The sequence below is a fragment of the Cryptosporidium muris genome, genomic scaffold (genome assembly GCF_000006515.1).
Source record: "Cryptosporidium muris RN66 scf_1106632373451 genomic scaffold, whole genome shotgun sequence".
In the NCBI taxonomy this organism is placed as follows: domain Eukaryota; phylum Apicomplexa; class Conoidasida; order Eucoccidiorida; family Cryptosporidiidae; genus Cryptosporidium; species Cryptosporidium muris.
Genome location: NW_002196575.1, coordinates 63,753 through 81,488, shown reverse-complemented (window position 1 = coordinate 81,488; position 17,736 = coordinate 63,753). Strand labels below are relative to the sequence as shown.

At 26.4% G+C, this 17,736-nt stretch overlaps 4 protein-coding genes across 4 annotated transcripts, besides 17 other annotated features; 2 read left to right on the top strand and 2 right to left on the bottom strand.

Annotated features, from left to right (window-relative positions):
- Window positions 1-285: 285 nt before the first annotated feature.
- Window positions 286-308: a sequence feature (AT_rich).
- Window positions 309-601: 293 nt separating this feature from the next.
- Window positions 602-805: a sequence feature (AT_rich).
- Window positions 806-844: 39 nt separating this feature from the next.
- Window positions 845-1,022: a sequence feature (AT_rich).
- A 106-nt stretch (window positions 1,023-1,128) lies between these two features.
- Window positions 1,129-1,231: a sequence feature (AT_rich).
- A 267-nt stretch (window positions 1,232-1,498) lies between these two features.
- Window positions 1,499-1,559: a sequence feature (AT_rich).
- Window positions 1,560-1,693: 134 nt separating this feature from the next.
- Window positions 1,694-1,715: a sequence feature (AT_rich).
- Window positions 1,716-1,771: 56 nt separating this feature from the next.
- Window positions 1,772-1,841: a sequence feature (AT_rich).
- Window positions 1,842-1,942: 101 nt separating this feature from the next.
- Window positions 1,943-2,016: a sequence feature (AT_rich).
- A 113-nt stretch (window positions 2,017-2,129) lies between these two features.
- Window positions 2,130-2,232: a sequence feature (AT_rich).
- A 324-nt stretch (window positions 2,233-2,556) lies between these two features.
- Window positions 2,557-2,581: a sequence feature (AT_rich).
- Window positions 2,582-2,684: 103 nt separating this feature from the next.
- Window positions 2,685-2,789: a microsatellite.
- A 146-nt stretch (window positions 2,790-2,935) lies between these two features.
- Window positions 2,936-2,987: a sequence feature (AT_rich).
- Window positions 2,988-3,209: 222 nt separating this feature from the next.
- On the bottom strand, window positions 3,210-6,263 carry CMU_032830 (uncharacterized protein; the record flags this gene model as incomplete). The annotated part of the gene is made up of 1 exon (XM_002141211.1): window positions 3,210-6,263. The coding sequence occupies one exon, from the start codon at window positions 6,261-6,263 to the stop codon at window positions 3,210-3,212; it is 3,054 nt and encodes a 1,017-aa protein (XP_002141247.1).
- Window positions 3,533-3,553: a sequence feature (AT_rich).
- A 214-nt stretch (window positions 6,264-6,477) lies between the features above and the next one.
- Window positions 6,478-8,229, top strand: CMU_032820 (uncharacterized protein; the record flags this gene model as incomplete). The annotated part of the gene is made up of 1 exon (XM_002141210.1): window positions 6,478-8,229. The coding sequence occupies one exon, from the start codon at window positions 6,478-6,480 to the stop codon at window positions 8,227-8,229; it is 1,752 nt and encodes a 583-aa protein (XP_002141246.1).
- Window positions 8,230-8,236: 7 nt separating this feature from the next.
- Window positions 8,237-8,264: a sequence feature (AT_rich).
- A 113-nt stretch (window positions 8,265-8,377) lies between these two features.
- Window positions 8,378-8,407: a microsatellite.
- Window positions 8,408-8,488: 81 nt separating this feature from the next.
- Window positions 8,489-9,136, top strand: CMU_032810 (uncharacterized protein; the record flags this gene model as incomplete). The annotated part of the gene is made up of 1 exon (XM_002141209.1): window positions 8,489-9,136. The coding sequence occupies one exon, from the start codon at window positions 8,489-8,491 to the stop codon at window positions 9,134-9,136; it is 648 nt and encodes a 215-aa protein (XP_002141245.1).
- Window positions 9,137-9,147: 11 nt separating this feature from the next.
- Window positions 9,148-9,170: a sequence feature (AT_rich).
- Window positions 9,171-9,356: 186 nt separating this feature from the next.
- CMU_032800 (HEAT repeat family protein) lies at window positions 9,357-17,615 on the bottom strand (the record flags this gene model as incomplete). Its single annotated transcript, XM_002141208.1, has 1 exon — window positions 9,357-17,615. The coding sequence occupies one exon, from the start codon at window positions 17,613-17,615 to the stop codon at window positions 9,357-9,359; it is 8,259 nt and encodes a 2,752-aa protein (XP_002141244.1).
- Window positions 10,995-11,037: a sequence feature (AT_rich).
- Window positions 17,616-17,736: the final 121 nt, after the last annotated feature.

The following is a 17,736-nucleotide window of genomic DNA, read 5'->3' as shown; positions in this document are numbered from 1 at the left end:
AACAAACGTGAATTAAAATTGAAATTGGATAAATTAAAGGAAGTGGTTAACTGATCTATAAATGATTTGTTTAAAATGAATATAAATTCTTTAATTTGTAGTTCAAAGTACTTTTAATGGTCCTACACTTTTGATACTAATTTTGAATTAATACCAAGAAAAAAAAAGTAATCAGAAATATAATAATGCTAAGTTTATAATTAAAAGTTAAAGATTTCAGAAAAAAACATTTGTTTTATAAATTCAATCTTTACAATTATTGGATTCATATTTCTACTTTATCACTTTTTTTTTTTTTATTAAAAAAAGATATATGAGACTTTAAATACTAATAATATATTTGCAATAAATAGATTATTAGCTAACTCTTATACATTATGAAATCAAATATATTTCTTAAGTAATATGAACATTTCAAATAGAGTTAATAATTACGAAACTATAACCTTAATGGAGATAAAAAAATTTTATAAGCCAACTTACAGTTAAATATATTAAGTACAAACAACAATATAATCATATATTTGAATTTTCTTTTATGTGTATTACATATAATACTTAAATAGAATTTATAACAGACTATATATTTGATATATTCTAGATAAAAAAGTAATAAAAATAATTTATGGAAAGAAAAAAAGAAAAATTGAATATATATATTGAATAATATGTTAATATTTATATTATTAATAGTTAAAATGATTTAAATTTCAAATTTATATGATAATAAGAATATTTTACAAAGATATAAATAATATATATTTCAAATATTGTAAAGTAATTTAATTCAAGTTATTTTAATAATGAAAGACCTTTAAAAAAATGTTGACTGAGATGAATTGGGTATATTAATGAATTAAATTTGAATATAAAACAATTGATATATTGATTATAAATATATTAAAGATATAAATAAATTGAAAGATATTAACTGAAAAAAAATACAGATTTAGAAATGATTTAATAACTAATATATTTTAAGTAATATTTAGAGTATTTTATATCTATTTAATATTTATATTGCATATTTCACTTTCTATTTCCATTTAACCTAATATAAACAGGAATATGGTTATTAATGAAGATAATTCATATTTCATTTTACAGATTATAAGAGTTATTATACTGATATAATAAGAAATATTTTCAAAAAGATTTTTATGATTAATTATATCAATATTTTATTTCACAATTTGTTAAGTATTAATATAAATACTAAAAAGTTTTTTTAGAACTTCTTAATATTTTGAACTTTGTTAATTTTAAAGGAATATGAAAAATTTTCAAAGTATATTAGGCATTATGGTATTTGTTTAAATCATTTTAAGATGGTTTGTATGTTAAAGTGATATTTACTTCTAGAATTTTTATCAAAAATGAATTAAAAAAACTGGGATTATATAACAAAGAATCTACTTAAAAAATATTTAAGATCAAAATTAACATTAACTTGCAAGGAGGTATTTTTAATAATATGGAAAAAGACTGAATATATCACAATTTTTTTAAACAAATATTAAAAAAAAAAAGTGAAATTAATTTAACTTAAGATAATAATACTGAATTTGAAGAATACCGAAAATGATAGATGTGAGTAGATTTTATTTATCCACTAAATATTCAAAATTAAAGAGTTGGTATGAATTTTTTAAAGAATAATCGGAAATATTTATTTAGCTAAAATTTATCAGACTTTTTAAATATATTTTAAAATACTTACATAATAGTGCAATAATACATTGTAATTTGTATATTTCGAAAACCACATTACTAATATAAATTATTATATGATTACAACTTTATTAAAGTTTAATAATATTTTCAAATATTTAAAATATTTTGTGGTTTTGTCTAGCCTACTTCTTTTAATATAAAGATAATTATAACTTGATTATAGATAAATTAGAGATTTTTAGTTAGGAGAAAATGTGTAGATTAGATCTTAATATATAATATTTGAAAATATAATAATACATTATAGAGTACATTTATATTAATAGATATGAATATTTATTTGTTACATTGTATAAAAGTGAATATTGATGAGAATCAGGAAACATTCTGGAATAATTTAATAAAATAGTATAGTGGAAAAATTGTAGGAGATTAGATTAAGTGATAAAAACTTCAATTATATAATTTATGATATAAATAGTATTTAATTTAAATAAATAAATGATAATAAAACTAATACCTAATTAATATATTATTATTCTAATATAAATATTATAAGGGATCAAATATTAAAATACTTAGATATATACAATAAAAAAAAGAATCCTATACCTTAATAAATATCTACCAATAACAATTGAAAAAAATTTTGATTTATTTATCAAAGATTAACACTAATATCAGTAAATATGTGATCATTTCTAAAATATCAAGATTTTAGATAAGTACTAATAAAAAATAAGTATTTGGAACCTAAAAAATTTTAACTATATATTAGAAATGTCTATCTAAAAACTAAAAATTCAATAGTATAAAACTTGTAATATAAATACACTTTTATTTGGATAAATATTTATTAGATAAAAGCAAAGATGATAAATGATTAAAAAAAAATAAAAATAAAATTGTACTCATTTCATAAGTAAAAGTTACTTGAGGAAACTAATTAGAGTTAATAGAAATATAATATATACTAAAATAGAAGAAAATGAAAGAAAGTAGTTAGAACGTATTATTAATATTTTAATTGATTATATCAATGTTATTATGATATTATATACGAATATGAACTTATTATTATTAATTACTATTATCATTGTTAAATTAGTTATTATATATCAATAGTCTATGATACTTAGTATACTTCAATGATTCTATTATTAGTATGATAAATCTTTATGATAAATGAATACTATCTAAATTTGCTTATATTTTATTTCATAGAAATCTATTAGTGAATCTTTAAAAGTTAATGATATTCAAATAATTATAATTAATCAAATATTATTAAGGTATTTAGAAATATAATTTATGTTTGGTTAGGTTAAATTAAAATCTATTATTTAAATAGTAACTGTTTTAGTACGATGATTTATTTGAGTATATATTTAATAGATATAAAAATTCCTCAACTTTTTTGGAAATAATAAACTAGAATAAGCCCTATAAGATTTTATATTAAGAAGTATTAGGTTTTTTAAATGATAATTCTATGTAACTGATAAATATTAAACTAATAGAAAAAAAAATGATGATCAACGATAAGTTGACATAGTACTTGTTTGGTCTGAGTCACAATGATGATTGATATAATTGATAATTTTGTTTCTCAGTGAAATAGGAAATTTCAATTCACAATTAGGATATAAAGTACCTATATTATCTAAAGACATTATATTTCTAAAATCAACCAACTTTATATTTCTTAATAACCATTTCTGTGTTCTTGATACTACTGCAATTTCTATAGCTTGATTAAGGGATGTATTTTGTTCTTTTAAATTTTCAAGTTCTTGATTTTGACCTTCATTTATTGGTATCTCTTTAGCCTTGTTAGTTTGGAAATTATCCTTTATGGAATTAATATTTAATATATATTCTATAACAGAATAATCGCATACAGATTTTGTTTCATCATAGTCTTCATATTGGAGAAATGGTTTAGCTCTCCAATCAACACGATCATAGCTTGCTATTTCCAAAAGATCCCAAATATTTATAACTAATTTTTCTATAGAATTTTTAAGTAAACTTACTACATCATCTTCAATAGAAAATCCTGGGTGTATATATTGTTTAATAAAAAGTTTGATTAAAATTTCTAGTTGGTTGGGGAGTATTAAAGTAGGATCCTGTTGTTGATTATATTGGCACTTTTTGTTCATTACACCTCCTTGTTGGGGTAAAACTATTTGAGACGAAGATTGACTTAAGAAGTTTGTGTAATACCAATTTTTGGCTTTGATTACGAAGTCCTGCTTAGTTATTTTTTGTTTCTGTAGTATAATATTTATAGCAGTATCAAGTCTTTCAGTGTTTGGAGTGCCTTCCAAATATGGACGAAGAAAATCTAATTGTCCAGGAAACTGATTATATTGATTAAAAATATACATCCATGTAATATTTTCAAGAGACATTCCATGTTCATCAGGAATTAACTGTGACTTATTAAAAGTAGGTACTTGAGATTGATTGTTATGAGAAATAGATGTATTAGATGACTGTAAAGGTTGAGAATAGTTTGAATAATTTGGGACTTTATTGATATGAGAAGACTGAGTATGGAAGGATTGAATATTATAAAGTTGAGTGTTGTGACTTGATTGATCATAGGATAATTGAGGATTATAAGATTGAATATTATAAGATTGAGTATTATGAGATATTTGAGGATTATTAGATAATAATTGGGGATTATGAGATGATATTTGAGAATTATGAGATGACTGGGGATTGTAAAGTTGAATATAAGATTGTGAATTATGAGATAATTGAAAATTGTATGAAGATTGAGTACTATGAGATGATTGAGAATTATGAGGTTGAATATTATTAGATGATTGAATATTATTAGATGATTGAATATTATTAGATGATTGAATATTATTAGATGATTGAATATTGTAGGAAGATTGATAATTACGAGGTAATTGAGGATTATGAGAAGATTGAGAATTATGGGATGATTGGAGATTACGAGATAGTTGAGGATGAGGTAATTGAAGATTATGAGTTGGTTGAATATTGAAAGGTTGAGAAATATGGGATGATTGAGGATTATGAGATAATTGAGGGTTATGAGATAATTGACGATTATGGGATAATTGGCGATTATGAGATGATTGGGGATTATAAGATTGAGGATAAGATGATTGAGGATTATAAGATGATTGAGGATTATAAGATGATTGAGGATTATAAGATGATTGAGGATTATAAGATAATTGAGGATTATAAGAAGATTGAGAATTAAGAGGTAATTGAGAATGAGATAATTGGGGATTAAAAGAAGATTGGGAATAATAAGAAGATTGAGAATAATGAGGAGATTTACTATGAATATGTTGAAGATGTTGATTTGATTTATCATGGGATTGTATATCATAGGGAGGTTGTGAATAACTCAATTTCTGAGTATTACTATCCAATTGGGTATAATTAGAGGTTTGAGAATAGTTAGATTGTTGAGGATGATTAGCTATCTGAGTATAACTAGAAGTTTGAGAGTAATTTGAAGATTGAGCATATGGAAGCTGATGATAATTAGAAGTTACAGGAAATTCTGATTGGGAATAGATAGGTTGAGTAGAGGATTGTAAATAATTAGATTGATTATTTAGATGTTGATAATGAGTTAATTGAGAATCCGAAGATTTAATATTAGGAGATAATTGAGTATGCAAAGTCTGAATATGAGATGATTGAATATGAGGTGATAATTGTGGATGATTATTAGAAGTTTGGAGAGATGTAGTTTGCAAATTATAATTATTCATAGATAATTGGTTTTGATGCAAATTTTTTCGGGTTATATTGTGGGGTTGATGTTTATTATTTATAGAAACTTGAGAACTCTTTTGTGGTTGAGATTGTTGAGAAAAGTAAATATGCTCATTATGCATAGATTTAGCATATTCAGAGGACTGTATATTCTGACCAATTTGACTATTTTGATTATATTTGCTTTTTAAATCAGATTTATTAATTGGATTCGGTTGATTATGTTGTTGGTAGGGTTGATAATGCTGAGAAGCTAAGATATCATCCATACCTTCTAATTGTTGTTGAGTATAATGTCTATATTGTTGATTATGCAAATTCTTTTTAGTTTTATCCAAATATATTGTAGAACTATTGTCTAAAATAGGTGAATCATAGCAAGATGCAGATCTTTTTTGGCTTTTTCTTTCAATAGTTTCTAAACTACCAGGAATACTAGACCCACCCAAATCATTAAAAGATCTATATAACTGTGATGGATTATGGTATTCACTTTGATTATTATTTACTGTTGAATAAGAAGGTAAACTATATTGAGACTTATCAATAGGACTATAAGTAGACTCTTTAACATCTATTATACTACCTGTTTGTAATCTATTAAGATTATATGAAGGTTGAATTACCGAATTATCTGCATGAGAAGAACTTAAATGTGTGATCATAGATGTACTTGTATTAAAGGTATTATAATTACCATTTATTGATACTGGAGAAAAACTAGTTTCAGTAATATTCTCTGGGTCTAGACAACTATTATCAAAATTTGGATTTTCCTTAAAGATATCATTGTCACTATTATTGGCCATTTTTTTATTTACATAATTTCAATATACTTACATATTTAGAAATTCTACTAATTATAGACCCAAATTCCACGCTAAGGGAATATCAGAGACACGTTAGCGCCAGAAAGTTGTCTATGTAATTCCTAGCGATATAGTTGAACCTCCACTTTAAGAACAGGGGATTTTTTCAAAATACCACTTTTTATATATATAATCAATTCCTTAAATTATCAGAATGGATCATGGAGACGAGGTTATCTGCTTAGGCAAGGGGGGAGTTTACAAAATTAGAGGTATAACATCAAATAATTCTAATGAGAATATTATAGAAAAACCAATGCCATATTTACCGGGTGTTGAAATATATACACATGAATCACAAGGACGAGGATATTGTTATGTACCGGCTGAATCCAAGAACTCTGTGATTATAGTTACTGATAAGATGAATAAGATACTCAAGGTCGAAGGTAATTTCCCTGTTAGAAAACTCCAATATTCCCCCCTAGGTAGTTATTTACTTATTTTAACTGTCTATGAGCAAGGTAAAAATGAAGATAATTTATGTGTATATAAGCTAGGAAATGAATTAAAACTGTTATTTTCTTTTCCATTCCGAACAAATAGTGCCAAAGTTTTAAGTACTTGGCCCCCTTATCGTTGGAGTAATAATGAACTTTGGGCATTTAAAGTACAAGATACATGTTTGTCTATATATGATGGACATACAGAGTCTTTAGATAATCCTATTGAAACATTAACATTTAACAAAAGTATTCAGTTATCTTTATCAAGTGAAATTTCAAATAAACAAGATTTAAATAATACTTATTTAAATTTTGCTATAGTAGCTTATTATTCAAATCCAAATGTAGATATTTATATTTATCATATTGAAAGGAATCTAGATAATATATCATCTATATATTTGATTAACAATAAGGAATTAAATGAAGTTCAGCAAGCCCAGTTATCGTGGAATTACAATGCAACATCTTTATTAGTATTCACACAAGTAGAAGGAGAAACATTAGGAAAGTCATATTTTGGATCATCAAGCTTACACTTATTTAGGATAAATAATACTAAAACAGTTATTCCTAATGATATATGGTCTAAAAATAAGACTTCTGAATCTAAAAATAATATTTCTGTGTCAAATAAGTATAATGTTAAATATATTGAAGTTGTATCTTCAAGTGAAGGGCCTGTTAATGATGTTTCCTGGTCTCCAATTGAAGATGAATTTCTACTTTGCAAGGGTGTAATTCCTCCTGAATTAACCTTAAATAGTGGCTATGATGGGTCTCCAAAATTAAGCTTTGGAAGATCAAGACGAAATACAATAAGATGGAATCCTTCTGGAAAGTGGTTTGCCTATGGAGGATTTGGTAATTTAGCTGGAGAATTAGATATATGGGATGTTACTAAACAAAAACTTATTGGACAAACAAATGCATCTTGTTGCATTACTCTTGAATGGTCTTTTGATGGAAGGTATTTATTAGCATCTACTACTTCACCAAGACTAAGAGTTGACAATGCTATTAGAGTATTTCGTTACAATGGGGATTTGTTGGGTCGTATAGATTTCGATACATTATATTCAGCTTTTTGGACACCTTCATTATTAAGTACTAGAGAAAATATTATTTATAGATCAGTTTCACCAGGTAGAGAGTTTAAACCTAAAGTAACTCCAGAGAAGCAAGTATATAGACCTAGATGGGCTACTAGTGACTTTGCAGAAAGAATGAGAGTTGCTAGGGGTATACAAGATGTATCTAAAGATGCAAACAATCAAAGAAAAGCTAAACCTGAATACATTATACCAGGTTTACCTACTTTAGAAGCTTCTGTAGCCGCCACGAAGAGGAATGGACCAACTAACTTTATTAAACCTAAAAATAGATTTAAGAAAAAATTTGAACAAAATGATTTAAATGTGAATTCTATAAATGGTTTAGTGAATAATATGTCTCTATAGTAATTGGAATATATGAATAATTATAAATATTATATGGGATAAGATCGGAAATATAGACGAAAACAATTCCCTAAAGGCGTCTTATATTGATCGCTAATAATTTTTTGGATTTAATTCTTGTGCCATTTTTGCGCCAATTCTCTTTGGATTTTTTTTTTTTTTTTTTTTTGCTTTCTTTAGATAAAATGGATTGATCTGGTAGAGCCCGCCAAAAACCCACAAATATGCGTTCTTGTATAGATTTTTCTATATTATATAGATGAATGGGAAGTCAAGATATCAACAAATATTGGATGCTTGGATTGGTAAGTACTTGGATTTGAGAAATAATAAGTGCGTGGGAGTAGTTTCAAGCATTCCAAAGGTAACAGACTTACTTAACCCATTAAGTGACATGGATAACTTTGTATATTTAAATATTATGGAGTACTACCAACGTTTACTTGCAGAGTTAAGAATACGGCTGATTGAAGTATTTAATTCTACATCTAAGGAGTATGGTATACAGTATAAGCTTGATGTTGCAGATGAGAGAATGTTGCAAATTAAAGAATTGGGTGAAAAAGTTTATAGCTTAAATGTTGACGATATTATAAACTTAAAGAAACAAGATGAAAGTGATGAGAGTCTATTAATAGAGAAATTGATTCCAATTAATGATATAGTTGGATGCGTAATTAGTGAAGAGGAGAATTTATTTCTAAAGATGCTACATTCTAAATCCAAATGTAAATTGGAGAAGATACAACAAAGATTACTAGACTCCCAAGCTAAACTAGAAGCTTTAGAGGATAATTTAAAGAATGCGCAGGAATCATCTAATAACTTTGTATTGGAAACTATAGAGACATTTCATATATGGTTAAATAATGCAACTAAAGTAATATCTGCAGTTCAACAAGTGTAAATAATTTATCCTTTTTTTTTATTTTAAATATAATGGTTTTCAGACTTAATTCTGAATATTAAATTACTGTATTTGAGGCTATAATAAAATAGATCTTATAAACTATGACTATACATGATTATAGAATATTTCTAGATGTAATAAATACTAGTGTTATTTGAATATTTTGATTTTACTATAACAAATCACTTATTTTAATGTATAGAATTGATAGTTTTATCTACTTCTTTAGATGTTCACTAATTGACTGGCCTGTCCTGTCTTCTATTTCCTTAATTAATAATTTGGTTGTTTCAATTATCACTTCAGAATAATCATTTTGAAGTTCAGCGATACCTGGCAATATATGAGAGATAAATGGTAGTAATGTGAAACCACATATTTCGTCTTTCCATAGTTCTAAAAGTATTTTAACTGAATTTAAGCGAATAGTTTCATTTGAAGAGGTTAATCTTTCAGTAAAAGATTGAATTAAGTTTTCAAGAACTAAATCATGGCCTCTTAATGCTTTAATACAAGATATCCATGATTTCTGTAATAATATATTCCATTGGTAACCACATCCAGATATATCTTGATATGTATTCTTGTCAAACAACGCATACATCTCAATATTTGTAATCATTGAAGTAATTAAATTCTCTTCTATTTCAATAGGTATATCCTTTGTACCACTATTTAAGTCTGACTCTTGAGTGAGATTTAAGAATATCACTTTAATCAGAACCATACAATAAATACCAACATCATACCAGTACCATCCACCATATTTGAAATGATTTAGTACCATAAATTTTCTTGTTTTAAATTTTATATCTCTCTTAATTTCTTTCCACCCTTTATTCTCATCTTTATATTGGTCTAAAATGATATTCTGTACGCAACTTAAGGCCTGTGACTGGATCATATCAATAATACATTTTAGATCCATTGCAAAATCTTCAATTATACAATAAATACCGAAGTCACCCAAGAATTCAATAATTGAAGTTATAATAAGTACCCACAGTCTACAGCTGTATATATCACGTATAGAGTATTCCTTTGTTAACCCACTATTTGAACTGTTAGAATTATAGGCAGTTCTTGTAAAATCAAAGTCTGGTTTACTTAATTGGAAACCACTTGTATGAAGAGCTTCCTTTTTCTTTTGTTTTTCTTTTTCTACTATCTCAGAAAGTTTACTTTGATTATTACGATGAATTAATCTCTTAACCAACTGTATAAATTCCCTTAATTGCTTGCCATTTAATTTTAATACGAATGAAGAAGTCAAAGTTGTTAGAGCTCCTTCAATAAGCCAATAATTTCCAGCCAGGTTATTACACTTGTTTTTTTCTATTAAGCTTGAAGAATTTTGTGTGCTTGTATTTTTTGAAATATATATAGATTGTCTACTTAGATCGTCATCAAGCCAATTAGAATGTATAAATCCATGAGTTGTCTCTAAACCACTTCCCAATGTAGAACTTAAATATTTTGAAACTATGATCTCTTTCCTTAATTCATTATCCTCATCTTTAATAAGAGATTGATATTTATAATAACTTTGTGAGATTGATATTATAAGTAGATTAATTATAAGTAAAATTAATCCTGATGCTTCCTGTACAAATCCGCAATTTTTGGAAATAGTTTTTGGATCCTTCATAACAATTCCAAAGGAAGAGATCCATAGAAGAAAGCTTATTTGCTTTTGTATTTTCATGCTGGAGTTATTTTCCTTGATACATAAAAACAGCTTACTTGACAACTCTTCCATAATACTACATATATTTGGTAAAAATGAGTCTATTGGTAGTGCAACCTTGCTAAATAGGATCAATAATCTCAACATTTCAGAAGTATAAGGATCATCTTTATATTTTTTATAAATCATATGAATATAATAAGAATAAATTCCAGAATGGTCCATAATCTTCAATTTACTCTTTTGATTTATATTGTCCTTAGTATCTTTATTATTGTTCTTTAACTCGCTAATAATTAATTCATACAAGAAAGAAACATCTATTTTCACCATGAAAGTCTCTGTACATAAAATATCCAGTAAAAATTTTCTAGTTAAATTGGAAATGATAAATAAACTTCCAATCTCTGTATCCATTAGTATATTTAGCAAATTTATAAATGGAGTCATTTGTATATATATTGTAGGATCGTTGGAGAAGTCTTTAATTAATAGACTGAGTATTTCTACTAATACTTCCATAATTAAATCCATATTTTCAACCACAAGTGGATCATTTATAAATATTTGATCCACTTTAGGTAGATAAGTCCTATTCTTATTTTTTAATTTAGACTTTATAGAGTTTCGATCATCTGTATTTACAAGTCTAATCATAAATTTTATAACTGGTAACATTAACAAAGAATCTGTAACTTTAATCTGAAATATTCTTACTATTATCGGCATAGTAACATTAATGATCTCTGATTTGCAAGTAGATTCAAATATTTCAAACATATCTACAGTACAACACCATCCCTTAATCCATATACTCCTCTTTGATCGCACTTCCTTATCATCTGTCCTGTTAATCATTTCAGGTAGTAAGCTATATAAATATGTTAATAAACATTGGATAGAATCACAAAATCCACTTATTAATGATTTCCTAATATGTGATTGATTAGATTTAGGAATAGAACTTATATAATTTTGTATCTCACCTTTACAAATAGCTGATGCTTCCATTAAATACAAGAATGAATTTTCACATATATATTTACTATAATACCTTTCAAAAATAGAGTATCCTATAACTTGCGTGCTATTAATAAAACTATTTCTGAATTTTGTTGTGCATAGTTCCAAAATATGGGGTATTAATGTTAGGATTAAATCTCCAGCTGTAACTCCTTTTAAAATATTCGAGGTGAGGAAATGGAGACTTTTTCTTATTTTTCGTAATACATTCGAGCTAAACAATTCTCTGTTTTGTATTAAATGAGAATATTCATTCTCTTCAAATAGCTCCATATAACCATTTGTAGTTGAATCATAACTTGTCTGAATAGCCTTTAGAGACGAAAAATCTGAAGTGTTTCTTTTATTATGCACATTGCATGTGTTTTTAAACAGTTTCTTAAATATCTTACTTTCCATTCTAGATTCCAAAGCAATTAGTTCAGTTACTATATTTGACAAATCTATTATAGAAATTCGCTTATATTCTGAATTATCATCACTTCCTTTATTAATTTCAGAAATTCTGTTAATGGATTTATATATGAAGTATACCACTGAATCTAACAATAAAGGATGAATGACTTCATCCTTTAAAATAATATCTAACAGTGTTGAAAAGTAATTCAAAAGGTCCATGGATCCTTTATAATTTTGTTTGCTTTTTAATATTAGTAAATCGACTATATTATCGAGTAATTCATAGGGTTTCTCTTTACTATAATTAATCATAGCTGCATTAATAGGTGAGATGAATAACCCAATATTTTCAATTCTAATAAACTTCACTGAATAGTGCTTCAATAAAATAGTGAAACCTAAAGCAATCCCATAATTAAAACAATTTACAAAGGTTTGAGGATGGTATGTATTGGATAATATATTGGTATGTTCAGAGCTTTTAGTAGAATTAAGATAATAGTCAGTTTTGAGCTCTAAAGATTTAGTAGTTTCATTACCCAAATCTTCAAAATTTTTGATTCCCATGATATTATATTCTGATTTATTGTCATTTGAACTAAGATAGACAATATCTGAAATTGACTCAATATTCTTGATAAAATTCTTGAGATTTATAGAATTATTATTATTGACAATATCTGAAACTAAGGGATTTACCAAAACCTTAAAAAGTATAACTTTGGTAAGGTGAGAATGTGAAGGGGATATTCTGCTTATGTAAGTCTGTAAAGGAAATTTAAAGCTTGAAGGAATCCATTCAGTTCTATTACTAGGTAGATTTACTAGTACCCATTTATAAATAAAGCTAACAATATTAACACTACGATTAAAGTTCAATTTATTATAAGACTTATTTGATATTATATTCACTAGGAGATATATTAAAGATGATACAATTATAGGACTTTGTGCAAAAATACTTGAATGAACTGTTTGATTTTGGTTTAAATTAGATGCTTCAATTTCACCAATATTCCTATTATGATAACCAATATATACCTCAATGCATCTCAGTGTCAGCTCTTCAGTCTCCTCTGTAATATCTAAAATATGTCTATTGCAATTTAAGAGGTTACCAACAACATTGAGTATTGCAGAATGTATGTGAGAGTTACTTGTAAATTCGCCAGCTACATCAGTTATTTGAGGGTTGACTTCTTTAATAATATCAAAACAAGACTGAATAATCTCACAGCAACATGAAATAGATTCACTTAGATGCTTTTCATTATTAAGTTTGCAACTTCCAACTATATTTTGTTGAGACAAAAATTCGAAAAGTGAACTAGTAAATTGAATCTGGATTTGGTTTTTATATAGGCAGTATTGGAGAAGTTTCAGGCAAATGGAAAACGAAATATCTACAAATATTAATAACTCTTCAATCTTAAAACCATTAACTTTTGCAAATTCCAAATATACAGAGATTACTTCGACAACTTCATCATCAGTTAGACAGTTCCATATGTGTGTTGAGCTAAATGTTTGTCTTAGAATACTCTCAATATCTGCTGCTAATTTCGGATCTGAAAGTTTTTTACTAGATATACTTGATATAGGCTTAAAAATACAAGTCATCTGAATTTTTATTATTTGGTTATAGTCATTTAAGGTTTCCACAGAATTTAAATTTATCTCTTCAGAGCTTTTACATATTTTTTCTAGTAGATCCCTATATATAGAAACCACAATTGAAGTAGTACTATCAATAGAAATATAGCTTTGGTTTGACGAACTTTTTATTGTATGAGAAAAGCTAGATGAAATACAATCAGCCAGAAAATCTAAAAAGGTGATATCAATTACAAGTCCTATTATTTGAAGCTTCCAAAAATTAATCATACCTAGATCTATATTATCTTCTAATTTCTCATTACTATCTTCACTAATATATGTAAATAATCCTATCAATATACCAAAATAAAGATAAGAGATATCACATAATTTGTTAGAGTCCACATTGTCATAGCTACATATTGTATTTAATCTTTTAGAACTTGAAATAATATCCACTTGATTTGTCAGTATTATATCCATAAATTCCTCTATATTACTTACTCTAATTGATTTTTTACTTATTTTCTGAATTAAAATCTCATTAGGATTTGTTTGAATTCTTCTAAATTTCTCAACTCCCAAAATAGCCTCTAAAATTACTGATATATTTATATACTCCAAATTAGATAAAGCTGAGAGTTCTCCTTTAAGAAATCTACAAAGTTTAATTGAAGCAATTCTTTGTTGTGTAGAAGTTTCCTGTAATATCCCAGATAGAGAAAATACTGCAAACATCAACATTATCATAGTCAGTTTGTCAGTTTTATATTTTTTTTGAATGTCTTCATACACATCTTTTCCATCCGAAACCAATCTGAGTCTTTGAACAAGTATTTCTAAAACTGTATAACAATGGCTAATTATTACTTGATAAAATATTGGAGATCCAAAAAGAGAATTAGAAAAGTGCTCAAGGGTACTCAAATTGAAGATATTTCCTTCTGAAGATCCTAAAGCTTTTAAATATACCTTTATGACTTCTATAATAATCTCCTCAGTATCATAGCCTGATTGGAGTATATGAGAAAGAGGAAGTCGAAGTATTTCACCAGACTGTATTCTCATAGTAACATCTAACGTATCTATCAAAGAAATAACGAGTATTCTTGATGTTAAGCCTGTTTTTGGCAATATACACTTTATCATTACAAAACGTAATAAACTAATTATAATTTTGCCTCCAATATTTGATTCATTTTTTGCATTGCTAACATACTTTGCAATAATAGAGTACAATTTAATATATAAAAGTTCCAATATCTTAATTATTTTACCTTTCATTAGATATATACCAATTTTATTCACTCCTGTTCTATAATTTGAGTCTGAATACTTATTACTATTATTATTAATATGGGTACTCTCGCATTCATCTATTAAATTCTTTATTAAACTTCGCTCCTCAGCTTTTTGAATATTAGTTGAATTATGTATTCCATCATTTTCATTTGTAGAATCTTTTATTTCATCAAGTAAAAAAAGCAAGTTTATTATTTGAGAATCGGTCCATTGATTAGTATTTAATATATTTGCCAAATAACTTTGGTTATCTGGGAATAGTAATTCAATAATGTCATTAGATATTTGGGAAATTTCTGGAATTGAAGATATTCTTGATAGATTAAATAATATTGGCATTAGAGGTTTTCCTTTATAAATATATTCAATACTAGTCATTGTTGACCAAGAATTATGTGTCCTTTCATTCATATATGTTAACAATTTTTTAATATTCAATAAGGTACTCATAATATTTTCCTTAAAATTTTTGTTCACATTATTGAGACTATTGATAAATAAGGACTCAAAAGAAAGAAAATCAGTTTTAAGTTTAATATTTATTAGTTTATTTAAGGATATAGATGTAGAATTTGACAAATACTCAATCATACATTTAAGAATATAGGTACAACGCCAATTATTACTATTTAATTGAGTTGAGTCTAGGTAATTCGCAATATCCAAAAGAAAATCCAACTCTATCAACCTATTATATCTGTCAATTGACTCTTGACTTGAATAATTTAAACTAAGAAAGTGTTCGATTGCAATATCAAAAATATTCATCTGCAAGATAGATATATTTATATCTTCTTTTCTAAATATCTGAGACTTGAGTTTTACAATCATATTGTATATAATATCGAAACAAGAACTTTGAATAGCATCATTAGGAGAGCTCAGCAATGATATCAATGTATTCAAATTACCTTCTTGAATATCATCTTCCAAGTTTTCGTTACTCTTGTTTCTAGAGTGGATAATAAAACTGTTAAAACATCTCTGAAGTGAGTTCAAACCGTTACCCATATCTCCATTATTTTGGTGACTACAGACTTTTAAAGCAAATGATATTGCTGCCGATATATCCTTAGTGTTTGATTTATTCAATTTGTCCATTATTATATTTAAAGAATCATAGTTGTCTACAACCTGATACAGATCAATTATACAAAGTATTAAAGCTTGAATATAAACTTCTCCCATCCTATTAATATTATTTTCAGAACTATTTAAGCACGAGATAAGGTTAAAAATAAACTTAATACTGTTTTTATTCTCATCTTGAAATCTTATAACTGACTTGATAATCATAACAATAACATACAAAATCTCACTATCCCACTTTAAAAGAAATGTTATAGCATCTATAAAGTCTTGTTGATGTTCTAGAATATATCTAGTTACTTCGAAATCCCAGAACTCTAATTTATCTAGTGTACCAAAATGATATAACCACTTATTCAGTAAAACTAGAGTTTCAGGCAAATTGCGAAGGATGTACTGATATCCCTTCTTACTAAAAATAGATGCAAAGATACTCTTCACAACATTGTTCTGAGCATCCAATGAAAGTGGAATGGAAATCTGAGCCAATTTAAATAATATACAATATCCTGCACATCTTAGTTCTTCATAATGAGGTTTTCTTATGCATGTATCTAAAACAATATCTTCAATTATTAAACGCAAGTATGCTTCGATTTTTTCTGAATTCTTATCCTTCGTTATTGGCAGTTCTTCAATCATCTCAGCTATGAGCCAAGTTACAAGATTTGTCAGAGGGATATTCTTAGTACTGGAATATTTAGATAGCTGATTCTGCCAAAAATTAACCAAAACCCTAAATGCATCAATATTTCTCAGTAAGTATACAGATAATGTAGATCTTGAAATTATTGGTGTTCTAGTTTTCTTTATAGCATTTGCAATTCCAAAAAATTGACTTGATTCATTCATCTCCAATATTTGAACCATTCTCGCAAATAAACCAGTATCATGATATGGTAGCAAAGAAAAAAAAATATATTCACTAAGATATATATGGATTTCATAAGCTTGGATTAAGTACTCAAAGCACAACTTTACACTACTGTGCATAAAATATGGGACTAAATAATCAATCAAAAGTTTTAAGTGTTTAAATCTCTCATTTGCCTCATCTTTTGTTAATAATTGTATAAACTTTATATCCCCTTTCTTTTGAAACAGTAAATTAAAGTTCTCATCCGCCATCTTCGGGTTAAGCTTAAATAGCTCATCCAAACATTGTAAACATTGATACTGTAGTCTATTTAAGCTCTCATATGGGTCCAAAGTAGTGGTATTTCTAAGTTTATCTTTAATTCCTGAGTTGTATGTATCATATAAAAATGAAACAGCTGATTTCCCTTTTCTATAGGGTTTTAGGGAGTTATATTCAATATTTTCTGCAATTAAATTATTTAATTTGTTACCCCTTAGTTGTTTCTGTAATTCGGAATGCATATTATAATGATTTACAGAGTTTCTTAATACTTATGTCCACCTATTGAGATATTAGATATTTCCCCTTTTTTTTTTTTAGATTTACAAGTTTTTAAAACTTTTAATTCCTGAGTCCACAACA